Genomic DNA, 27,883 nt, shown 5'->3' on the forward strand with positions numbered 1-27,883 from the left:
GTTCAATTTTAGACCCTTTAGACCTCAATGTGGACCAATTTGATAACCGGGCCCAAATATTAAAAATCTAAATACATGGTTAGATTCAGCATATTGAAGAACCCCATATATTCAATTTTTGTTGAAATCAAACAAAGTTTAATTTTTGACCCTTTGGACCTTAATGTAGACCAATTTGAAAACCGGACCAAAAATTAAGAATCTGAATACACGGTTAGATTTGTCATATCAAAGAACCCCAATAATTCATTTTTTGATGAAATCAAACAAAGTTTAATTTTGGACCCTTTTGGCCCCTAATTCATTGGGACCAAAACTCCCAAAATCAATCCAAACCTTTCTTTTGTGGTCATAAACCTTGTGTTAAAATTTCATAGATTTCTATTTACTTATACTAAAGTTATAGTGCGAAAACCAAGAAAACGCTAATTTGGGACCTGTTTTTGACCCCTAATTCTTAAACTGTTGGGACTAAAACTCCCAAAATCAATCCCAACCTTCCTTTTGAGGCCATAGACCTTATTTAAAATTTTATAGATTTCTGTTACTTATACTTACATTAATGTGTGAAAACCAAGAAAGATGCTTATTTGAGCCCTTTTTGGCCCTTAATTCCTAAACTGTTGAGACCAAAACACCCAAAATCAATCCCAACCTTCCCTTTATGGTCATAAACCTTGTGTTTAAATTTCATAGATTTCTATTTACTTTTACTAAAGTAAGAGTGCGAAAACCAAATGTCTTCGGACGACGACTACGACGACGCCAATGTGATACCAATATAAGACCAAAAAATTTTCAATTTTTGCAGTCATATAAAAACAAGAAAGAGTCGATAATCCAGGGATGCCACACATGCACTATCATTTTCTATGTCCCACATGTTTAATGGACCGTGAAATTGGAGTCAAAACTCTAATTTTAATTCTAGAAGGATCATATCATAGGGAAAATGTGTACTAAGTTTCAAGTTGATTGGACATCAGCTTGATCAAAAACTGACTTGACCAAAAACTTTAACCTGAAGCTGGACAGGTAGACAAACAGACGAAGGGATGCACAGACAGTAAAACATGAACCCGCAAGGTGGCACATTAAAAAAGACCATATTAGTGAATTACAACCTATGCTCTACATAACTGTTAATAAAATATTCTGAATTGTACTTTGAAAGACTTGAACCAGGCTGAGACAATGGACACTCAAAGACAGATAGGCAGACAGGACAAAAATGCTTCAAAATAATTACAACCAAAGAGAGAGAGTTTTCAGTGCAAATTAAGTATAAATTGGAAGACATATTACCAACCGATTTCCTTCCCTTAATTAGCTTCTATATTATATGAACATAATTGTATAAATTAATTATGTAAGAGTATATAATGTTAATGTAAACAAACTGATGTCCTCTCCATGTCCGATAGAAACCCAAGCCAAAAATATATAGGTAACAATGTCAATATATATATATCTATATGTATGTGTAGGTGGGCTGAATAACATTTGGCAAAACACACAGACAGTAAACATTTACATCACCAGCTTTAACTAATGTTGTGTACATAGTAACTGATGGTTTCAATAATCTAGCTGTTCAAAATCTCCCTGTGATCAAAATAACACTTGTCTTCAAAATAACAATATCAATTTCTGGACAAGGATGTTTCCGCAAGTACTAAAAGAGATAACAGCTAACCTTAATTCAAGTCATTGGGACAAAAAAAAAACAAACTGTTCATACAAAGTTATGTGTACAAATATTTAAATTAGTATGACAAAATTTCAACATACTAGTAGGCAAAAGTGTCGAAGTCAATAGCCCAAAACCTACAGGGTGGGGCAATTCATCTTCATCATACCAATGTTAACATAACTGTATGCCAAATATCATTGACTTTCAATTAGGGTTCCCCTTAAAATGACATAATTACAAACATGAACCAAGTATTGATGCCAAAGACAATGGAAACTCTGGGACTTCCTCAAGACCGGACACAAATCATTAGAAGTAAAACATTATCTCAAAGTTCAAAACCTTACAGTTTATTTTTACCTGCGAAGTAATATTGATCCAAATGTAGAAATCACAACCAGTACATAAGCACTGGCTATTTATCTGTTAAAAGCAACACAAAATTAGCGTGTTAAAAGTTTTATTCTCAATAATAAGTCACAACAGTCAAATTATGTTTATGAATTAATAGCAATTCGTCACATGGAACAATTTTAGATCACAACATTGCAATTTGGATCAACATAAGAAAAATCTAGACAAAAACATTATCATGTATCCTTGTTTCTAATGAAGTTTACCAAGATAAGAAATCAAACATTCCCTAATAAAATTACACTATACAGGTACCTGCCATCAAGCCTGCCATAGATTCAGGAGAAATTTGTAGCCATAATGATTCAAAACCTGACCCCCACCCCCCTTTCTGTTTTAATCAACAAGAACTAAACGTCATGCTTACTGATACATTAATTTGTGTATAAATTATCATGATATTCAATGAATGAAAGATGATAGTGCTCCTCACTCAGTCAATGACTTTGTATGGTAACCTCTTGATTAATAATATATATGACATATTACATGTATAATATGTGCCCCTCATTACTTTTAAAATATGCAAAATATTCAGACTAAATTTAAATTAAAGTTTGATCAAAAGACTTATATTTAAATAATTATGACAGATTTGCTTTTGTATGGTAATCAGTATGTCCTTAAATACTTGTACCAGGTAAATATAGGTCAAACGACCCATGGTAGTACCTGGCGAGTAATACCTGGCGACAGGTGTAATATACGGAAGCATTTATTAGAAATTCATGACAAAGGTTTATATATAAAATCACATTTCATTTACATGTTTATGCAAGTGATATTGTTCATAAAAATAACATGTATATTTATTTCAACAGTCATGCCCATTTTATTTTGGGCTCACATCTAATATTTATTAGTCTCTTTCATATTTATAAGTAAAAGGTTATAACCCATTACTAAAAGTAAAAATAAAGTATGCCAAGAATTTAAATATTCATTATCCTGCTAGAGCAAACAAATGTTGTTATTTATTCATTTTGAATACAGATAAATATCAAAAGTTTTACCAGAACTAAATGAAAGTCCTAACTAAGATTTATATAACCTAATTATTTAATTTTCATTTTTCATATTCATATAAACTGGAACAGTTTTTTTTTAATTCTAAATATATGTGCAGCTTTTGTCTATATATATTTTTTATTTTAATCTCTTTAATTATAAAATTTCTAAAAAATTACTCTTTTGCTCTTACATTCTTAATACGAGTTGAAAAAGGCAAATCATATATTTTTCCCTTTGAAACTAAATTTAGAACCCTTCTTCAAATGCAGTATAATTTCAAATTTTAAACTGAACTGACACATTTTTATTCCCGGCATAAATTTGGGACTCCACTTCCAACAAATTTTTGGAAGGAATTATCCCTTTCAATGAGATAATTCTAGCATATTTTTATACATGTATATACAGGTCTGAGTTTCCAATAAAAACACAACTGTTGTATGGTTAACCAACACCTTTCCAAGAACATTTAGTTTGTCAATAACTTAAGAATTTCCAGGAAATATATTGTTAATATAACCATAATTTGTACATGTATGAGTGCCTATCATTCTTTACCTACAAGTTTTGTTAACTAATGAAAATATTGTCAAATCATGCTTTTTCAAGATACAGAAATTATGTAGCAGTACATCTAATTATATACATGTAGCAGTATATCTAATGATATACACGTAGCAGTACATCTAATTATATACATGTAGCGGTACATCTAATTATATACACGTAGTAGTACATCTAATTATATACATGTAGCAGTATATCTAATGATATACACGTAGTAGTACATCTAATTATATACATGTAGCGGTACATCTCATGGTATATATGTAGCGGTACATCTCATGCTATACATGTAGCAGTACATCCCATGCTATACATGTAGCAGTACATCTCATGATATACATGTAGCAGTACATCTCATTATACACATGTAGCAGTACATCTCATTATACACATGTAGCAGTACATCTCATGCTATACATGTAGCAGTACATCTCATTATACACATGTAGAAGTACATCTAATTATATACATGCAGCAGTATATATCTAATAGGCATCAGACACAAATGTCCTCAGGTATATATCATGTTTATATTTCACATAACTGAAACCTTCAGGAAATGTATACTGGTTCCCAATATTTCTGGTTCTTAACATATCTGGACATGTAGCCTAGCATTGGTCTTGGCCATAGCCATAGTGCATGCATATTAAATTCACTCTAAATTGTTAATCTCCCAATCTTACTAGAAACATATTAAACCTAACATTTGAGAAGCACATTAGTAAATATTTCAATTAAACTAAAAGGTCCTTTACAACAATTACATAACATGGTCATTGAATGACCAGTCAATATTTCCTGACCTGAATACAAGGTCATTGGATAATAAGATAGGATTAGGTGTCCTTGTGTGTCCTAAAAATAGTCAGAGGTACCAGAAGGGGATTTATATTGTTGATTGTCCAGTAACATGGTACTGAGTGATACAAATTTTATATGTATATTACTTCCTTGATGAAGTATCAAAAATACTACCAATGCAATTTCCTCATTTTGTTTTTTGGCAACTGCCATTTTAATCATTTCTTGGAAATGTATATTAAATCATTTATTTTTTAAATGTGTGTCCTGTTTTAAATTGATAATGAAACAATTTTGACTCTATCAATCAAAATATATAAAATTTATAAATACTTGAAAATACATAGTATATAAATTTTGCAGAATTTTTCTTTTTAAAATAATATGAACATTTAGCAATACGCTTTGATCCATTTGACATTTTGACTAGCGTTGTACCTTACGACCAACAGCATGGATGATACTACCGACCAATACCGACCAATACCAAAATTCCCGATCTTTTCTTGAAATAGATCAAGATTCTGCACTGTCTAAGAAGAGAAGGAGCAAGAGAAGAAGAAACCGCTACAACCACTGATAACACTAATAAGAAATCATGACCACCTAGCTGAATTTATGACACTACGCAAAATTAACATCAAGATTTAACAGAGTCTCAACCATTACAATACTTTACCACTGGTTTAGAAAGAAGAAACCTGCTGGAAGCTCTTACAGATTCAACACCAAACCACAGCAAAAGCTTTAATCATTAACACAACTCATAACAAGAAGTAATTGTAACAGGATGCTGTTACGAAGTCTCCCAAACAAAGCTCCCATAACTCCCCATTCATATGGTCCCATGTTCATTTGATTTGATTTTTTGTCCCATACAAGAATATATATGCCTTACAAGTAGGGATCTCCACTATTTACAAGTTTTGAAACAGGAGGGGGTGGTGGTGACCCCCAAGGACTTGACCAACATTTCATTTGAGTTGTTTTATTGTCCCCTACGAGAATATATATGATTTAGGGGTGGGGATGTAGACCGTTTACAAGTTTTCAAACAAGAGGGGGTGGGGTGACCCCCTCTGAACTTCCCTTTTATTTCATTTCATTTGTTTTATTGTCCCCTACAAGAATATATATGGTTTAGGGGTGGGGATCTTGACCGTTTACAATATAATAGTACATTCTCAAATTGAACGGGATGGGGGTGACCCCCAGGAACTTTCATTTAATTTAATGTGATTTGTTTTATCGTCCCATACAAGAATATATATGGTTTAGGGGTGGGGATATTGACCGTTTACAAGTTTTCAAACAAGAGGGATCGGAGTGACCCCCTAGGGACTTCCCATTAATTTCATTTCATTTGTTTTATTGTCCCCTACAAGAATATATATGGTTTAGGGGTGGGGATCTGGACCGTTTACAAGATAATAGCACATTCTCATATTGAAAGGGGTGGGGATGACCCCTCGGGGACCTCCCTTTAATTTCATTTGATTTGTTTTATCGTTCCATTCAAGAATATATATGGTTTAGGGGTGGGGATCTGGACCGTTTACAAGTTTTCAAACAAGAGGGGTTGGGGTGACCCCCTAGGGACTTCCCTTTAATTTCATTTCATTTGTTTTATTGTCCCCTACAAGAATATATATGGTTTAGGGGTGGGGATCTGGACCGTTTACAAGATAATAGCATATTCTCATATTGAACGGGGTGGGGATGACCCCCAGGGACCTCCCTTTAATTTCATTTGATTTGTTTTATCGTTCCATTCAAGAATATATATGGTTTAGGGGTGGGGATCTGGACCGTTTACAAGATAAAAGCATATTCTCAAATTGAAGGGGGTGGGGATGACCCCCCAGGGACTCCCCCTGTATATCATGTGATTTGTTCTATTGTCCTATAATCATTTCTGAAGACTGCATGTATCTATCACTAACAGTTTTCAAGTTATATTCATTTGAAAATTTTAGAAAATAAAATCCCATAGGGTTCTATAGTAAACCCCTTCCTCCTTTCTACCCCCCCCCCCCCAAAATACCCCTTAATAGACCCCAATGCACAAACGAAAGATTGATGGCTCACCTAGACATATTAGTCTACCATATTATGAAATCCTAAGTCAATCTGACAAGCGGTTTTGGAGAAACGCTGCGGACAAGTTCATTTTTTAAAGTGGCGGAAGAGGAAGTGGAAGAAGAAGAATAATAAAAATAATAAGAACTGAGCAAAAACAATAAGTCTCCAAACTTTGTTTGGGAGACTTAATTAAATATTTACGGATCTTCCACTATTTTAATTTCCAAAATGTGCGACGATCATACACTTCACACCATTACCTACGCTATTGGAAGCAGTAACTCGAGGGTCCCAGAGCGAAGCCAGTTGACTGTACGGAATGAACAGTGAGGTGTTGTCCAATTTGGAATTCACTGACATGATTATTAGATAACAACATACAATACCACCAAAGACCTCCCATGAGATTAACTACACAGAACGGGATAGATGTCAACCACACGAGATGCTGTTACCATTCAAGAAAACACTAACATTTCTATTTATATATTTTCTATTTTAATTTACTTTCACTTTCACTTTCTATTTATATAACGTAACCATAACTACTATTATGTAACTTACACTTCCGGTTAAACCGCTAAACCGAAATATTCATACTTCACTGTCATATTTCTTTGTATAATTGTCCTGATGATGCCTATCTACTAGGCGAAACATGTAGACCCAATAAACAGATACTATGCGGTAAAAACATGAGTGTTGTTGTCTTTATTGTCGACATATTCATTTTTTTCAAGATGACTGTGAATACCTAGCGGTATCCACTCGTTTTTACCCTACCCCACAATCACCACTTCAGGTGTTGGGTCACTCATATTTTTATTTTGACAAAATGTTTGATATCATTCAATATTTAAATTTAATTTCAAATTTTTGTGAACATTTATTCTAGAGCATATATATAGAGAGAGACTGGATAACAAAATTTCCTACTTTAGGGTTTAGTTGCAATGATTCATATGTTCAGGGGGAATATTTCTGAAGAAACTTAATTGTTGAAATTTCCTGACTTATCAATAAACCAATGTACATTTTTTGTAAACAAGATCAATACATTGAATTTTATTTTTGAACTCATTATCACTATTTCAAAACTTACATATCATATGACAGTTACAACAATGGTTTAATCTAGACCAAAACATGAGTGTAGTGTACCTAGGTAGGAATTTTTTGATTTTCTACAATAAAATTGAGAATGAAAATGGGGAAATTATGTGTCAAAGAAACCATAACCAGACCCAAGAGCGGCAAACAACAGAAGGCCACCAATGGGTCTTCAATACTGCAAGAAAATCTGGCACCTGGAGGCATGCTTCAGCTGGCCCCTTACCAAAAATGTGTACTACTTTAGTGATAATGTCTACTTGTGATAATCACACTTACTATGGAAAAGCATTTTGAGGCGTAATTATTTAGGTAGGTACAGGAATCCTAAACCCCAAATATTTTTATTTTGGCGTACCACCAAATAAATGGGCGTCCCAGACAGACGTAACTGACCGAGAGTTGTTAATGGTTTGAGTTAAGGTGATTATTACCTATACATGTATTTTATTCTACATGTTCATACCTTAGATACAGACTGTGTCATTGGGTACTTAACAAACATACTAATCTATTCCCCTGCACAGACACAAAAATACATAATCAAACGACATTAAATGTTCTCTTTCTAATAAGATTAAACTGTGAAAATTCACAGGGCAATCTCCTACTAAATATACAAACAGTTAGTAATCTGACTACGTTTAAGTATACATGGTATAAAAGGTATTGTTATGAACATCAGGAAACTCTGTGTTAAGATACATACATGTACATTAAAACTACTCAGGTGAAAATTTCTCATGGCTTCTGTAAGGTTTTTATTTCTAGGTTCATTTCCTTGTATATAATGTCTATATATAATGTCTATTCATAAATCTGAATAAAAGGAAGAAGTCTTCACGATTAACCACAAGTGCTACGCCCAAGGCTAGCAAGAATGTTGTTGGGTCAGCCAAATTTACCTAAAGAGGCCTCAGAAACCATATAAATTTTATGAAATTGAAAGAATGAATTTCTGACTTGCTGAACAAAAGTTTTTTATAACGATGGAAGAGCTTCAGTTTTATAAAGACAGAAGAGCTTCAGTTTTATATGTCAAGCAAACAGCAACCTATCAACCAAAACAAATTTACATCTATCAAGTTATGGTTGAAAAACAAAAGAAAAAGAAATGTGTTTGCACAGCATGTACTTAATCAAAAGACCTATCACGAACATATTTTTTCTTTTCAAATCACAAAAAAGTTAAACCAGCACCAACATGTTTATATATCCTGCATCGCCAAAAGGACACCCATCTTTCGCAGAAGTTAAAAGAATGACCATACAGTATGTCTATACCCGAGTCATCCCCTGAGATTACAAGGTCAATGATTACAAAACATGTCCATCTTGTTCAACAATTCAAGGTTATTTGTTACATATTAAACTTACTTATATGACATCCACAGAAACTAATACACATACATGTACTTCTGAACAGAGGAGGTTATAAAAGAAGAAAAAATACTTACGATTACCCGTATTCCCTGGGCATCAAGTTTCTCTGTTTTATAAGTCGGCTCACATACACGTACAACATCTTTAGCTCCTTTCTTATGCAGTTCCTGAAAATGTTCTATAATTTTTAACCGTTTAAATATTACTCAAGGAGGCTTCTATTCCATATATATGCTATCGTAATGTATTTATAAGGGTTTTGCGGTACATGTATATATATGGCTGAGTGGTCTAGCGTGTAGGATATAGTGCAAGGTAATTTGGTTTCACAATATCTTAGTAGCATGAGTTCGAATTCCGGCGAGGGAAGAACAAAATATATGCGAAAGCTTATTTACAGATCTAACATTGTTAGGCTGATGTTTAGACAAATTTTATATGTATATAATATATATAATATATATACAGTTCCCAGAAATGTAACTTGTAACTTGTAAGATTTTGACTTTCTAATTCAAGGCCACAGAAACGTGGAATACATTGACATTGTATCTTTGCATTTCAATATGCAATTTCAGAAAAAAGAATACATGCAAGAGACATTAACCCACGATCAAAGACAGAATGTTGTCAGAGCTCAGACATAAACAAGTCAATTTTTGTTTTTGACTTAAAGAAGTCAAAACATGTACTTATTATAAAAATGTGGTTTCAATTTTAGATTTATCTAAGTCAGAAAATGACAGACTTGTATAGGTCTATTTATGTTGATGAAAAAACTTAATTTTACTTTGTGGCCAAAGTACACCACCTATGACAGCAAAAACCTGTCTGAGAGTTCACAAGGACTTGAGCTATCTATATTTATTATCTAATTGAACATCCTTACTAAACACAGATGTTTTTCCTCATTAAGTGTGGTTCCAGGTGGTTGCATTGTAAGGTTAATTAACATTATCTCCGATTTTGTAGACCATCATTCATATTTTTCTTTAGAAGACAAGGCATTGTCTTTCAATGTTGTCATTATTTGATTTAGATGCATGGCCTTTTTATAAATATGCGTGGGTCTTGAAGTTAACCAATTTTGATAACTTATCGCGCGATCAACTTGTAGTAGTTGATCTTTGCAACTTTTTGATTCTGGTCAATTATTTCTTGCTTAACAATATTTGACTTATTAAAGTCGTATTTATCTTGCATTAAAGGGAGACAAATCCTAAAACTTACAAATTTAGACCTCTATGAGTCAAAAGCAGATTCAGACTTATTTATGTGTGTATGATGTTTACAGCAATTGACCTGTACAATATAAATATGTATATGTCTATCTCTATATCATACAAAGTCTAGACTAAATGTGCATCAATCAACACAAAATTCTTTAATCTGTTATTCTGCAATATTAACCACAATAAGGACATTAACAACTGACACTAGCTATGTAGAGAGGAGTAAATAGTTTCAAGGGAGACAACTGACCCTAGCTATGTAGAGAGGAGTAAATAGTTTCAAGGGAGACAACAGACACTAGCTATGTAGAGAGGAGTAAATAGTTTGAAGGGAGACAACTGACCCTAGCTATGTAGAGAGGGGTAAATAGTTTCAAGGAAGACAACTGACCCTAGCTATGTAGAGAGGAGTAAATAGTTTCAAGGGAGACAACTAACCCTAGTTATGTAGAGAGGAGCAAATAGTTTCAAGGGAGACAACTGACCCTAGCTATGTAGAGAGGAGTAAATAGTTTCAAGGGAGACAACTGACCCTAGCTATGTAGAGAGGAGTAAATAGTTTCAAGGGAGACAACTGACCCTCGCTATGTAGAGAGGAGTAAATAGTTTCAAGGGAGACAACTGACACTAGCTATGTAGAGATGAGTAAATAGTTTCAAGAGAGACAACTGACACTAGCTATGTAGAGAGGAGTAAATAGTTTCAAGGGAGACAACTGACCCTAGCTATGTAGAGAGGAGTAAATAGTTTGAAGGGAGACAACTGACCCTAGCTATGTAGAGAGGAGTAAATAGTTTCAAGGGAGACAACTGACCCTCGCTATGTAGAGGAGTAAATAGTTTCAAAGGAGACAACTGACACTAGCTATGTAGAGAGGAGTAAATAGTTTCAAGGGAGACAACTGACAATAGCTATGTAGAGAAGAGTAAATAGTTTCAAGGGAGACAACTGACCCTAGCTATGTAGAGGAGTTAATAGTTTGAACGGAGACAACTGACCCTAGCTATGTAGAGAGGAGTAAATAGTTTCATGGGAGACAACTGGCCCTAGCTATGTAGAGAGGAGTAAATAGTTTCAAGGGAGACAACTGACCCTAGCTATGTAGAGAGGAGTAAATAGTTTCAAGGGAGACAACTGACCCTAGCTATGTAGAGAGGAGTAAATAGTTTCAAGGGAGACAACTGACCCTAACTATTGATAGTAATTTCAAATGTTGTTATTAATATATTAAATAAGGAAAAGTAGTATCAATGCCAAAGAGACAACTTTCTACCAATTACCAAACAACAAGGATGTATAAAAAGATAGGGGAGAATCCCTGGAGATATCCATATAGCAATCTATCAATATCATATACGACAATGATGTAAAAGATAGGGGAGAATCCCTTAAGATATCCATATGGCAATCTATCAATATCATATACGACAAGGATGTAAAAGATAGGGGAGAATCCCTTGAGATATCCATATAGCAATCTATCAATATAATATACATTTGTACGACAAGGATGTAAAAGATAGTGGAGAATCCCTGGAGATATCCATATGGCAATCTATCAATATCATAATACGACAAGGATGTAAAAGATAGGGGAGAATCCCTGTAGATATCCATACAGCAATCTATCAATATCATATACGACAAGGATGTAAAAGATAGGGGAGAATCCCTCTAGATATCCATATAGCAATCTATCAATATCATATACGACAAGGATGTAAAAGATGGGGTAGAATCCCTGAAGATATCCATATGGTAATCTATCAATATCATATTCGACAAGAATGTAAAAGATAGGGGAGAATCCCTGGAGATATCCATATGGCAATCTATCAATATCATATACGACAAGGATGTAAAAGATAGGGGAGAATCCCTGTAGATATCAATATAGCAATCTATCAATATCATATACGACAAGGATGTAAAAGATAGGGGAGAATCCCTCTAGATATCCATATAGCAATCTATCAATATCATATACAACAAGGATGTAAAAGATAGTGGAGAATCCCTGGAGATATCCATATGGTAATCTATCAATATCATATACAACAAGGATGTAAAAGAAAGAGAAGATACCTAAGTGGCAATCAAAAACTAAATATAGTACATCTCAAATAAAGTCAAATTAAAAAAATGACATGTATACATTTGTATATGGTATATATATATACACATTGCCTAACAATGTAATTTTAATACACTATTCAGTATGTAAATATAAGAATGTTTAAAATATTTACAAAATGATGAAAATAAATGCAATATTTCACTAGACCAATAAGCTTTATCAAGCGTGCATCTATCGAGGTGAAATTGGAAAGAAACTTTTGCAGCTCAATGTATATGTTGCACTTGAATTCAGCTGCCTTGAAAATATATAATTGGCAGTTGAAGTTAGCAACGTCCATTGGCCAATATTACGGGATAAAAAGATTATGCTTTGTATTAAATTATTCTTTATATATATACCATATATACTGTTGACCTGTATTGACTGCCAACTTAAAAGACATATGTTTACAATACTTGGCCAGTATTGTCATCATAAGTCTGGGTGTCTTATAACTTCATGTTGTTAAAATATAACAATTTCTATTCTAAAACCTAAAGCATATTATAAGATAAAGATTTTTTCTGATAAAATTATTACACTACACCATTGAATATCTATTTACACTCATCCTATTCTTTATCTGATAGTCATGTGATCAGCCATCAGGAAGGTAACAGAGATATCTTGTCTGTGATGAAGGTTTGGCTCCTGGTTTTTTTTTTTTTTGGTTATGTATTTACATGTCTACACATGATTTTTATGTAGTCATCCTAGTTAATTTATATGTTTTGGAGTTTAGTGTGACCTCCATTTTCACTTAACAAATACACAATTGTATTTAGGAGCAAGCTGAGGAACAACTCATCAGCATGAGGGATTTTCTGGCTGCGTTGAAGACCCATTGGTTGCCTTCGGCTGTTGTCTGTTCTTTGATCTGGTTGTTGTCTCTTTGACTTATTCCCCCATTTCTATTCTCAATTTTATACACATGATTTTTTTTTTATCTTTTTCACTTTTCCTGAACAGATTTTCATTGGCATAGACAAATGATATCGGAAACAAGGAATGCACACTATAAACACATGTACATGTAGATATTGATTAAACAAACCTCTATAAATTTATCCATAGTTGAATCTGTTGGTCGATCCATTATTAGGAACCGCATGTTCTTATACTCAATCTCCGCAGGTTCTGGTCTTCGTGACTTCATGTTTGTCATAGATATTGTTTACGTAATGAGATTGCGTCACCTTAGAATTCTACGTCAACAAATGTACAACGAAATAAACTCTTTAAAATCGGAACAAAATAAATAAATTCACATAAAACAAAGTGAGAACAAAATGTACCCAACGATGATCTATTTATCCAACGATCTATACAAGGAAAAGCAGAAATGAAAGACTTCGGCAGAATTTCCCTGTCGAGGAATTTATCCGTCAAATTAACCCATCCAACGTAGTGTGTTGATACTGCCACAGAACATATGATTAAAGCACCACAGTAAATGACTGTTTAGTTTACACGTGCTGTGCCTGGCAATAGTCCCCGCTGTTTGTAACGAACTCCATAAATGTATGACCATGTACTCCAAAAAACTGAAAAGAGAGAAAATATATCAGAATTAATGCATATTTTAAGCTACATATCAAACTCAATATAAGTAACTGAAACTTACAAACTAGAAAACTATTTTTTTTTATGTATGAAAATAACAAGTGTTGACTACTGATGTACTACCTTTCATGGTTCTAAACAGAATAAATTTACATTCATGCATGAAGAGTGTACATGTAGTAGGGGTGTTTTTTATTAGCTGTAATGTTCTTAATGTTTACATTACAAACTGACACTGAAGTTGATTCAAGAAGAAGATGACCTTGGTATATAAGTTAAGCTTTTATTTACATCACCATTGCCTATAAAAAGACTAGGTAAACATTTTTTTTAAGTCCAGACTAAAAATCTAAGTCTTCCTAATTAGATTTTCTATCTCAATAAGACTGTATTAATTGTCATGATATTATCAAACTATCTTCAGAATGTATATTTATAGAATATCTCTGGATATTGTGAAAGTGGGCTGTACTGATGGAAAATAAGCCAACATACTATGACCTCATTAAGAAAACAAAACACAATGAGAGGATATCTACTAATTACTACATTGTGTGCAGTGTATGTACTAGATTATTACATGTCGATAGCTTTCCCAATAATCCAATACAAAAGTAAGATAACATTCCCAATTATCTGATACACAAGGTAGAAAGCTTTCCCAATGATAAAATACCCATGGTTCATAGCTTTCCCAATAATCCAATACACAAAGTAGATAACTTTCCAAATAATACAATACACAAGGTAGATAGCTTTCCGAATTATAGAATAAACAAGGTAGATAACTTTCCAAATAATACAATATACAAGGTAGATAGCTTTTCCAATTATAGAATACACAAGGTAGATATCTTTCCCAATACAATACACAAAGTAGATAGCTTTCCCAATACAATACACAAGGTAGATATCTTTCCCAATACCAATACACAAGGTAGATATCTTTCCCAATACAATACACAAAGTAGATAGCTTTCCCAATACAATACACAAGGTACATGTAGATAGCTTTCCAATTACAATAAACAAGGTAGATAGCTTTCCCAATACAATTTACACAAGGTAGATAGCTTTCCCAATACAATACACAAGGTAGATATCTTTCCCAATACAATACACAACATGCACAAGGTAGATAGCTTTCCCAATACAATACACAAGGTAGAGATAGCTTTCAAAATACAATAAACAAGGTAGATAGTTTTCCCAATACAATACACAAGGTAGATAGCTTTCCTAATACAATACATAAGGTAAAAAACAAAAGTAGATTGGTTTTACAATATTCTAGTACACAAGGTGTTCCTTCTGCAAAATCACTTTTGATAAAGACATTATTCTTGAACAAAAGCATTCCTTTCCAGAATTTCTATCTTATATAATATTCAATTTTCAATGCAGTGACAGTTTTATATATTATGTATATATTTTTCAATCCATACAGAGTTACAGCATGCATATATAGATTATAAGATTTTCTGTGACCCAATATATTGTTGTTAATAATGACATAATTTGATTTTTTACTGACATGATTTTGATCTAAATATACATTAATATATTATATATGTTTTCTTTTGCAAGCAGGCTTAGTCAGATTATAAAACAGGATCTTTGTACAATGTATGTTGCAGTAAAAAGTTTAATATACATAAATATATCTAATTGAAAAAGAAACGAAGTTTTTAATGCAGTTCGTAATGTTTTTATTGCAATCCATCTTACTGCTCAAACTTTTTAATTACATGTACCAACAGTCAGTCTTTACGCTTAACCACAAGTCCTACGGCCCAGGCTTGTAAAATTCTTCTCTACAAGCCAACAGAATCCACCTTAAATTGAGCTTTGGCCTTGTAGACTCAAAAATTTACCAAGAAGGCTGCAACACTTGATTACATAAATATCTTCTAAATGTATCTAAGTCTAAGTACTTTGGAACATCTCCTTACAAGTTACATTAATAAGACTTCCTGGTAGTACTTCCTTATTTGTTTAAACTACCGTGTACCCTACTTCTACAGTAAAACCAGGATATTGTAGATCTATGTCTTGGTATAAAGACAGGTAATTTAAATGCAGGTAAATGACACCAGACATCTTCTGAAAGTCCTGTCTGATGCAAGAGTAATGATCTTATCAAACATAGATAAATTATCCTATAAAACCATCCCCATGTAAAGTATGGGCTTTTATCATATATATAAAACCATCCCCACGGCCCATGTAAAGTATGAGCTTTTATCATAGATATAAAGCCATCCCCATCAGTAAGATCAGACAAGATTAGAATAAAGTTCTTAGTCTTTAAAACACATGAGCAGCAGTGAATTAAGAAACCTTTTAAAGGCTGATGGATTCAATGGGAGATCTATTGCTGACCCTTCTGGAGCAACATGTTTCACCCCGGATTTATAATTTGGAAAATAAAATTTATCTTATCTTTTCTTATCTTATAATGTTACTAAAAATTCTAGTTTTAAGTGGTGTTTGCTGGTTTTGTTAGTTCTTTTTTCTTTTTGTTCATTCCTGGTAATATTGTTTTTCTTTTTGTTCATTCCTGGTAATATTGTTTTTCTTTTTGATCACATGGTACCATTTGATCTACTTTCACATAAACGTTTTTTTCTTGCCTCCAATTTTTGTAAATTGTATGAACATTTATTTTTCAAAAATAAATTATCCAGCACTCTTCAGAATAACTTAAAATCTACATGTGTTTAAGTGTGTATACTATGTGTGACCCTTAGTCCAATGTGTACATGAAAGTACATGTACAAAAAGTAGGACAATGAAGTACATCAATAATATTGCCTTTTGAAAAAGTTGGAAATGATGTAAAAATATAAATAACACTTACCAAACTAAACAATATTAATTTCCAAATTTGCATATATATATTTACAAAGTTGAATTAAAATTGTTGAAGTTTACAAAGTAAAACACATTTTGTTTTAACGTACCACTTTAACCCATGTTAAGCTTTAAAAGTTTAAAGCTGTACATATTGACGTATTGTGTGAATATGAAACAACAGGAAAAAGGTAAAAGTCATAATATCATGTCTATGTATATTTGTGATCGGAGGTGGTCATTATAAAATGTCAATGATTGGTAACTAGTTCACATACATAATAAATATTTCGCACGTCAGACTTTCCCTTAATAAACAACTTCTGACCAATAATCAACCCTTACTTACAAAAACAAGAGAAATACAAATATTTTATCAACTTACATTTACAGGATATAGACAATTTCATTATCCACAGCCCCAAACTTTACACTCACATTTTTCCATTGTGAGAAAATCAGAAAGAAATGAAATAGGTCATGAATGAAGACAAAGATTTAAATCCCATTGATACATTTTCCAGGTACAATTTCTGTACAGGTAACAGGCCACCTACTAACATTCTTAACAATCATTTTGAAACCTTCAAACACGTTTATCTGTAGTTGAGGTTTTTTCTGACGATTTATCCTCCTTCCTTTACAGACCTATATTAACATCAATCAAATGTAAACTTATGTCACTATTCCATGCAGGTTACTGTAATTTGGTCTACTCATGGGTTTTCTTATGAATTAAATTTTATGTGCATGCTGTGTATTTGTTTTTTGAAGATCGTGATGCCACAACCCATATAAAATTTAAAATAAGATGTGGTTTGACTATATAGATTTATATACAAGTACCAACCACAAAAGGTACAGAATGTTGACTTGTTTTTATGTCATAGGTTTTTTGTCTCATTGATATAATAATGATGTATATCTTATAACATTTTCTTATATGTCAGTAACATCACAGTATACATGTATAACTGCAAAATATCACTGCAAATTACTACAAGATGAGCAAATGTATAAATGCACTCTAGTGTAAATATTGTTACTTAATCCACAATATATTTGTCTATCCTGGTTATTCCATCACTTGACATGTTACCTAAGAAATGTTGAGGTTTTTTTTGACAGTCTTTTGATGTAGTCAGTATTATTTTTTTTACTAAACATGTACCTTTTCAGACATGTAACAATACTAATATGTAGATGGAATGTTTGTTAATCTATTATTTGTATTGGCTCTTTGCAAATCCTAAATAAGGTATCTTCTATCAGTCTTCACGACGAGTGGCAGCCTAGGCTGGTAAAATTGCCTGTAAAAATCAAACATACAGGCCAACAGAATCTAACTAAAAATTTTCAAAAATTGAGCTGCGGGACTGTAGATTTAGCAGTTCAGCGTGAAGACTGTTCTATACTGTCCAGTTTTGCTACTTTCATGACAAAGGAATACATTGTAGCTCATACATGTACATGTAGGTAATTAGACATGTGTCTTCACTTTTAACCAGATTACCTCTTATACACATGATATATGTGTACACACTGTAAATAACCAACATGTAAATTTTATACAGTTTGATAATAATCCATTTCATTCTACTTTTTTTCTCACAAGACAGATATATATATTTATATTTCAAAGTCTAACATTTTTCTTCAAATTTAAACAAAACAACTTGCTTCAAATCCTTTTTAAAACCCTCACATTCAAACACACAATATAAATAAGATTTTATAGTCTGATTTAATACATTTACATTTTACATTAAATTTGCAATACATCATGGATGTCCTTTTAACTAGGTCAAACCTGAATTTCTTTGATGTACAGATAATATCATTCTGTACCAAGCAGTAAGATCACATGATTAGTCACGTCACATGTTCTGCATTAGAAAGTTGACATAAACTTAAGATATATGGGTGCTGCACAATATTGTATTTTGTTTCAGTGACAGATCCAGGGGATCCCCCCTTTTTTTTAAGATCAATGCATTGGGGGTTCACAGCGTTGGAACCCCATTTTTCTACCATCAATGCATTTGAATGGGGACATATAGTTGGATCCCCCCCCACTTTATCCTGGGTTGGGATTCTTGGGAACCCCCCTTTTAAAATGGCTCAACCGCTAGATCCGCCCCTATGTTTATTATCCATTAATAAAAAAAAAACACCAGATACTGTATACACACAATTGTAATATATCTAGTATTCATCATTTAAATTTACATATTAATACTAAATATTTTTAAACGTTAAATCTTCCGACATCCTAATAATAAGTTATTCATATTTAAAAGTTTAATTTACAGCCATTCTAACATTTTAACATTTTCACAATAAATGCCCATAAAAGGAAAACAACAATTACATGACAGCCCGATACTGCAGATAGTGAGACAGTGCACTGCCATACAATGCAGTGAATACAATCAAGGTTTATCTGTAGACCAATCAATACAACATGAACAACTACACACCACTTTAATCCACCTGTACTGCTGATGAAGGGGTGAATGTCCTCTCTCCTATATTGAAGTGAAGGAATGTCACTTTTAAGCACGACTGGTTATTAAACTATTTGATGTATTTGTGAACATCATATTTATTGTTGATGTATATGTGGTTATACATGTACAATATGTCAACTGAAAATTCCAGTAGCACATTATAATTTCCTCATATTTATGAAATGTGGTGAAGTCCTATTTCATAAATTCTGTACACATGAAAGAAGATTAAAATGTGGGTTTTTTTTCTGAGGCTTAATGTGAAAGTAAATCTATAGGTCATACATGTACATGTAGACATAGTTTTGGGAAATTATATAATTACAATTTTTGAAGTCTTCTTCCACCAAAAATACTATGCAAATCAAGTATGCAAAAAGAAAACTCCATTGAGGAAAGGACAACTTCATTCTATCCCCAATTATTTGATGTTATCCGTCACTGATATCATAACAGAGGTATCTATATTATGTCTCTGCCATCTCTTAGCAGCATTATAATGAAAAAGCACGATAATCATGTATCTTCCCCACTTCACAAAAAGACATCTGCTGCATTTAATTGATCTCTATTTAAAACATATCACATACCTGGAGAAAATATTTCATTCACAAAATGATAACATGTTTACATAGACTTTCAGGTAAACAAGCCACACCTGTATGTAACCTAATGACCTTTATCAAAACAAACAAAATGTCCCCTCATATATCAGATATTTATTCAAACATTTAACCAAATTTTCTCTGCAGTGGTCCTTCGAAAAATTAAAATAAAAATATGTAAGAAAAATAAACAATATTGAGGGTATTTACCTGTAAATATGTGTATCCTTGGAGGAAATATGAAAAACTCAGTTATCATTGGAAGATTTTGTGGCTTACTACTAACAATAGCACTATCACGACTATAGCAGTCTGTAACATCCAAATCGTTTAGACTTATACTACTATAGACTAATGACATTCATGGTGTATCATGTAGATAAACACACTGATATTACAACCATTGTTTACAACTCAGCTCTTCAGTCTTAACCCCCTAAATAATTATATTAATTATCACCTAAATGCATGTGAGCTTTTCAGTATTTCTTTAAATATCCGATTCTAGCAGAAATAATAATTGTCCATTGAGGAAAGAGTATACATGTACAAAATACAAAGAGTATTCAATAGATAGTCAGTAAATGTAAATAATGCCAAAACATATTAAATATTAAACAAGTAATAAATCACAGCCTTGTTTTAGGATAAGCTTGGCTTTGGACAGAGTGCAGTCCAGATAGAAAATATAGAAAGAACATACCCAGACTTGAAGCAGCAATTTTCAGTCTTAAAATCCATGAACTACAAATTCAACACATACAGAGGACAATGTTCTAATAAATAAGTTAACTTGTCTGGCACTTATTAATAAAGTTGTTATGTACATGTAGGATAATAAATTGAGAAGGTATTAAGGTAGTGATATTGATCCAAAAACTCAAAAGTTCAACAATATTTGTTTATACATTGTACATGTAGCTAAAATGTTTTACACAATTTTAATACATTTACAATACATCACTAATCAATAAACTGATAAATTCACCTTATAATAGATTTGTTTAATTATACAGCATTACAATTATCACACTGTTTATCTCTAAAGGCGTAGGTGACCTGTCCCCTAAAGGCTGTTTATTTAGCTATGTGATTATACATGTTTAATCATTGTTAATGGAGGTTACATTTAACAAATTTGTTAATACCCCGAATTAATACAATACACTGTACACAAAAATCCAAAATCTTAATTGATTCAAACAAAGCTGAGAAATAAACAAGGTATCCAAAATCTTCTGCCTACATAGAATTACAAGGGGAAAAGAAAGTAAAAAAAGTAAACAAAAAAAGTAAAATCACAAAAATACTGAACTCTGAAAGAAAAAAATAGTGAATTGTGAACTACTGAAATCTTTTTTTCTTTTCTTCATTTTATTCTCAGAAAATGAATCTTAACGTCTCCATTTTATCTATGTTAAATGTATGCATTTAGTAATATAACTATGAAACTGAAAATACAATTATGACAATGGGACTTAAATATTTGTTGTGTAAATGAGCTTAGCACTTGAAGAACATGTGCCTATGTTCAGCGAACTGTGAAATTGGGGACAAAATTGTAATTTGTCATTGAAAGTTCACCTGATGTAATAATTTCCTTATATATCACATTTCTATGGTCATTGGGTCAAAACCTTTATTTGACATTAGTTTTCAGAGTTCACATCATAATTACTATGATGACCATGTGTATTAAGTTTCAAGTTTATCTAACCATGCTTTCATGCTAAACTGTTGAAACAATTTTTTTTTACCTAATACAATGTACAAATAGACAGACCAGAAAACAAACATAATATCACTTCTCTACTACAGGTGGGCATGATAAATCTTAGTTTTTGGGCTATTTTACCCCCAGGGTAATATGATGCCCACCTAGTATAAATTCCTCTATATTAATTAATTATGGGTTATCTCCCATTGTAAAAAAATCTGTCTGCATTTTAAAATCAGTTGCAGTAGTAAGATAAAAAAGTTACTTCATTTACATAAAAAAAAAGAGTACATTACTGCCTCAAACTTGTTTCTTTCATTAAAAATTATGATTCTTGACAGTGATATTGTTTGCCTTAAATTAGTGGAGAATAAAGGCTTTTTCCCCTGGAGAAGAATCCCAATTTGAAAAAAAAATGGCTTAAAATTTTCCCAAACGGTGCAGTCTCAGTAGTAATTGTGCATGAATACAAACTGAAAAACACTCATTTACACAATTTTCTTGCCTAAAATGACTATATGTGCACATTTGAAGGTCTATTTATGTATCATCACTGACAAAATTGGGTCTTATTTGAAAGCAGGGTTTGACTCTTGAAAATGGGTCTGTAAATTGAAGTTTCAGTCAAATTCATGGTTTATTTTAAATTTCCCAATTTGATGAAAATGACGCATATTTTCCCAATAAAAAAGGGTAGAGGTAGTTTTGAAAATAGCCAACAATATCACTGCTTGATTAAATGACGAATGATTATTTTCTGTTGTTTGAAACCCAAGATGGCAAAAGACCCGCAACTATCTTAACATAACTCGGTTAGTTAATGTTGTGTTTTTAAAAAAAAAGCATGATTGACTATTGAATCATATAAGTCCATTTGAAAATATTATAAAGTTCAATTTTACTTTTGCACATGTTATTGACTCATGTATCACAGGCACTTGTTACTGTCAATGGAGCGGGGATACTATCCACACCCTTAAGAAAAATCACACTTGTTTCTGTCAATGTGGTTTTTTGTATGGGTGTGGGTAGCAAACCCAACATTGACAGAAACAAGTACCACGAGTACCTTTGTTGTGTATGTATTAATTACAATGAAAAGGGGATATTACTTTTATCTTTTAAAATAGCAGTGCTTACCTGATGAATGCCAAATGATCAGGCTATATCAAACAAGTACAGATTTTGAAATAAAACATTTTCTTGTTAAACTTCAAATATTTGGCACAGCATTTATAAACATTTGATTTCACATTAATTTATGACATACAAGGATTATATTGTGCAATCATAAAAACTTAAGGTCAATTATGTAATGAAAGAGAAGTCCCAAAATGTGAAATTCTTTATCAATGAATCCAGTGGAGTAAAATCAGAATTGGTCATTGTTGTTTACAAATGTATCTTCGACGCAGATTTGGGACTTTTTCCCTACTTCACTAAACAAATAATAAAACACCAAGAAAATGGAATCAAACACCAATCTTTTCAGTTTTAGTTTGGGAGCATATTTCTGCAATATTCATCAGGTATTGTGTAATTTATAAAAATATGAATTTTAACTTTCAATTTCGCTTCCTACGCATGAAACACGCACCAGATGAATGAATGGGCAATACACAAATTTCCCATCTGGGATCCGTTTCTCGTGATTGTGAAATAATTTTCAATGAAAGACAAGTTGACAATTCAACTTACCAGTATATTCCTGCACATTGATCGCACTCAACGCTTTTACCTCGCTCTTACAGCGAGACGGTACAGAAAAATGGGAAATCTAAATGTTTTCACCTCTACACAACCGCTCAAGCAAGTATGGCTGTCAGACGTGTGACGTCACGAGTACATTGGGGCACAAGGGGGGTAATATTGATTTACAGATGTGACTAAGAACCAGTGAGTCACTTGTTGATGAACAGGGACCTAATTATTACGAAGCTATGACAAGTCACCAATTTAAATTAACGTTAAATTAATGCAAACTTACAAGCAAATATGCTAATAGAGGAAGCTCATACGAAGAAAATAGAATAAAAGCATTTTATAAATTTGTATTTGCAGATTGTATTAAGGTCTATCATTACCATTGATTTCCTATTTTCTTATACTTTGTTAAAATAGATATTAATTAGCCATGCATTCTGGTAAAATTCATCAAAATTTTAGGTCACCGAGCTATTGTTTAGCTATGAGTAGTGCAAAATTACCAAATTTGACTTAGATTATTCACTTTTTTTTAAATAAAAAGAAACCTATAGAACTTTTGATCACTTTTAAATAAAATATGAGAAGATAAGTTTTATAATATTGCTTTAAAAAAATAAAAAATAAAAGTGATGTCACCAAACTTGTTTTCTTGCATCAAGTAAAAATATAAATATTATGTCTAGCATTACAATCAATTAAAAAAATTACTATAAGAGTTACCTCCTCTTACATGGCCTTATCGAGAGAAAAAAAACACATGGGTATCTGTTAAAACAGCATATAAAATACAATAAATCACATATAAAATACAACAAATCACTTATGTTTCTGGTTATCTAAACGAACTGTCTTACACATAAATTGCTAATCTGACTAAATATTTGCAGATTAAAGCAAAGCACTAGACCGGTTATGTACTGCTATTTTTTTTTATTCCAAAATGGCGGTGTACAGATAATCTACCTTAATACTCGTACTTACCCGACTGTGCGAGGGTTGTTTAGCCGGTAACGGTCGTTAGAAACTTCCCGATCATCTAGCTCGTGCTTGGCTTAAAAATTAAATAAAATCTGTTATAGTATAGGACGGGTCCACAACTGAATCGAAGAGCTATAAAGCTTTCAATTGTTTTCAAGTTTAGATCGGACTTTATTTTTACTGAATACTCACACAGAATGAACTCGAAACTAAATTCTATATATATCATTGGTTACTGTTTAGCTGGAGTAAGTTTCATTGGTGCATTTTTAAATGAAAATAAACTTTTAATATCATAGATGAAATGGTGCACGACAGACGCGTTTTGTCTAGAACATTTTTGGGAGACTGTCAAGTTCTAACCATATTATACAGCACAGGGACTCGGTTAGCAGATTAAAATTTTGTAAATCAATGTTTTTAATTTATTTTTTATTATTTCCTGTCTATTTGCATTACTATATTAACGTATTTAACGTTGCCATCACTATTTCTTTGTTTTCTGGCAATGTGCAGTTTACTATCCATATCCATATACTGAAAAAACCTAAAGGGATCTAAGTCGCCATCTTGAATTGCCTTCCCTACTTTAGATAAAAAATAATTAAAAATATTAATAAATTACTATATACCTTACAACAACCCTCATTTTCTTCCGAAATTATTCTTCTATCACATGCATATTTTGATTTGTGGATTAACAGAACCCTTACGCAGTTTCAGTTGCATTCGTGTCAGAATATTCAAATTTCCCGGCGAAAGCAACGTATCATTCGGAAACTTCCGGGTTGATGCGTTTACTACAACGATAAATCCTAATAAACAGACGAGTGCTGTCCCCTGATTTATTATTACATATCGAGCGCTAAATTATTAACCATGTTAACGAATAGAACCTTTCTTCAAACGGGGTAACATAAATCATTGACTTTTTCGTAGACACATCAATAAAATGAAGAAGTTACTTAAAATATTGACACGTTCAATGGGATTTATAGGGTTTACTAGCAGTACCAGGATATAAAAAAGGGGGAGGGCCGGTTGGTAGGTCAACTTGAAGTAATACTTTGAAAAAGTATATTAACTTATCATACATGCATGTATGAAGTTCAATCAGTAGGCCCCTTTTCCATATACATACATACTCCTCTGATTATATAAGTGTTGTACTGCATAAATCCATGATTTGAAAAATATCAGGACGATGTCAGAAGATCTCAGAAATACAACCCGATTGTTTGGGACAATCATTTGATATTTTTAATGGGCGGAAGGATAGGAGGATAATCTGATATTGAAACAATACATGCTCTAACTGTTCAAAGACATTTTTGTTTGATATTTAATTTATATGAAAGATATCTTGGTGTGGCGTAGGTATGAAGTTAGGGGACAGCACTCGTCTGTTTATAAGGATTTATCGTTGTAGTAAACGCATCAACCCGGAAGTTTCCGAATGATACGTTGCTTTCGCCGGGAAATTTGAATATTCTGACACGAATGCAACTGAAACTGCGTAAGGGTTCTGTTAATCCACAAATCAAAATATGCATGTGATAGAAGAATATTTTCGGAAGAAAATGAGGGCTGTTGTAAGGTTTATAGTAATTTATTAATATTTTTAATTATTTTTTATCTAAAGTAGGGAAGGCAATTCAAGATGGCGACTTAGATCCCTTTAGGTTTTTTTCAGTATATTGATATGGATAGTAAACTGCACATTGCCAGAAAACAAAGAAATAGTGATGGCAACGTCAAATACGTTAATATAGTAATGCAAATAGACAGGAAATAATAAAAAATAAATTAAAAACATTGATTTACAAAATTTTAATCTGCTAACCGAGTCCCTGTGGGCTAGCTGTGTGTAGGCTATAGACTGTGCATGTCTAACGATTCGGAATGTTTTAGATTATATATCTCTCTGAAAATGGTTGAAGAAACAATATGTATTGATTTGTAAAAATAGATATGATGAAATTGTGGGAATAACTTATCGTAGTCGCCATAAGTAAAGATAAACTAAAAGGTAATATATCAGTCAGTGTACTGTATAACACAGGGACTCGGTTAGCAGATTAAAATTTTGTAAATCAATGTTTTTAATTTATTTTTTATTATTTCCTGTCTATTTGCATTACTATATTAACGTATTTGACGTTGCCATCACTATTTCTTTGTTTTCTGGCAATGTGCAGTTTACTATCCATATCAATATACTGAAAAAAACCTAAAGGGATCTAAGTCGCCATCTTGAATTGCCTTCCCTACTTTAGATAAAAAATAATTAAAAATATTAATAAATTACTATAAACCTTACAACAGCCCTCATTTTCTTCCGAAAATATTCTTCTATCACATGCATATTTTGATTTGTGGATTAACAGAACCCTTACGCAGTTTCAGTTGCATTCGTGTCAGAATATTCAAATTTCCCGGCGAAAGCAACGTATCATTCGGAAACTTCCGGGTTGATGCGTTTACTACAACGATAAATCCTTATAAACAGACGAGTGCTGTCCCCTAACTTCATACCTACGCCACACCAAGATATCTTTCATATAAATTAAATATCAAACAAAAATGTCTTTGAACAGTTAGAGCATGTATTGTTTCAATATCAGATTATCCTCCTATCCTTCCGCCCATTAAAAATATCAAATGATTGTCCCAAACAATCGGGTTGTATTTCTGAGATCTTCTGACATCGTCCTGATATTTTTCAAATCATGGATTTATGCAGTACAACACTTATATAATCAGAGGAGTATGTATGTATATGGAAAAGGGGCCTACTGATTGAACTTCATACATGCATGTATGATAAGTTAATATACTTTTTCAAAGTATTACTTCAAGTTGACCTACCAACCGGCCCTCCCCCTTTTTTATATCCTGGTACTGCTAGTAAACCCTATAAATCCCATTGAACGTGTCAATATTTTAAGTAACTTCTTCATTTTATTGATGTGTCTACGAAAAAGTCAATGATTTATGTTACCCCGTTTGAAGAAAGGTTCTATTCGTTAACATGGTTAATAATAGTTAGCGCTCGATATGTAATAATAAATCAGGGGACAGCACTCGTCTGTTTATTAGGATTTATCGTTGTAGTAAACGCATCAACCCGGAAGTTTCCGAATGATACGTTGCTTTCGCCGGGAAATTTGAATATTCTGACACGAATGCAACTGAAACTGCGTAAGGGTTCTGTTAATCCACAAATCAAAATATGCATGTGATAGAAGAATAATTTCGGAAGAAAATGAGGGTTGTTGTAAGGTATATAGTAATTTATTAATATTTTTAATTATTTTTTATCTAAAGTAGGGAAGGCAATTCAAGATGGCGACTTAGATCCCTTTAGGTTTTTTCAGTATATGGATATGGATAGTAAACTGCACATTGCCAGAAAACAAAGAAATAGTGATGGCAACGTTAAATACGTTAATATAGTAATGCAAATAGACAGGAAATAATAAAAAATAAATTAAAAACATTGATTTACAAAATTTTAATCTGCTAACCGAGTCCC

At 32.5% G+C, this 27,883-nt stretch overlaps 1 protein-coding gene across 4 annotated transcripts in view; it reads right to left on the minus strand.

Annotated features, from left to right (window-relative positions):
• The window catches only part of LOC143053816 (protein tyrosine phosphatase type IVA 2-like), a 35,417-nt gene extending 11,899 nt beyond the window's left edge, over positions 1 to 23,518 (minus strand). For 2 of the 4 annotated variants that reach the window (XM_076226606.1, XM_076226605.1), the window contains exons 1-3: positions 23,362 to 23,518; positions 13,470 to 13,959; positions 9,139 to 9,231 (exon numbers count right to left, since the gene is read on the minus strand). In XM_076226606.1, the coding sequence (XP_076082721.1) occupies positions 9,139 to 9,231; positions 13,470 to 13,580 (204 nt within the window). In that variant the 5' untranslated portion in view covers positions 13,581 to 13,959; positions 23,362 to 23,518. Of the gene's footprint in view, positions 1 to 9,138; positions 9,232 to 13,469; positions 13,960 to 16,838; positions 17,006 to 17,216; positions 17,349 to 23,361 lie in introns of those variants that run through there. The other 2 variants (XM_076226607.1, XM_076226608.1) reach the window with 2 other exon arrangements.
• Positions 23,519 to 27,883: the final 4,365 nt, after the last annotated feature.

Source organism: Mytilus galloprovincialis, chromosome 12 (genome assembly GCF_965363235.1).
Source record: "Mytilus galloprovincialis chromosome 12, xbMytGall1.hap1.1, whole genome shotgun sequence".
Taxonomy (NCBI): Eukaryota; Metazoa; Mollusca; class Bivalvia; order Mytilida; family Mytilidae; genus Mytilus; species Mytilus galloprovincialis.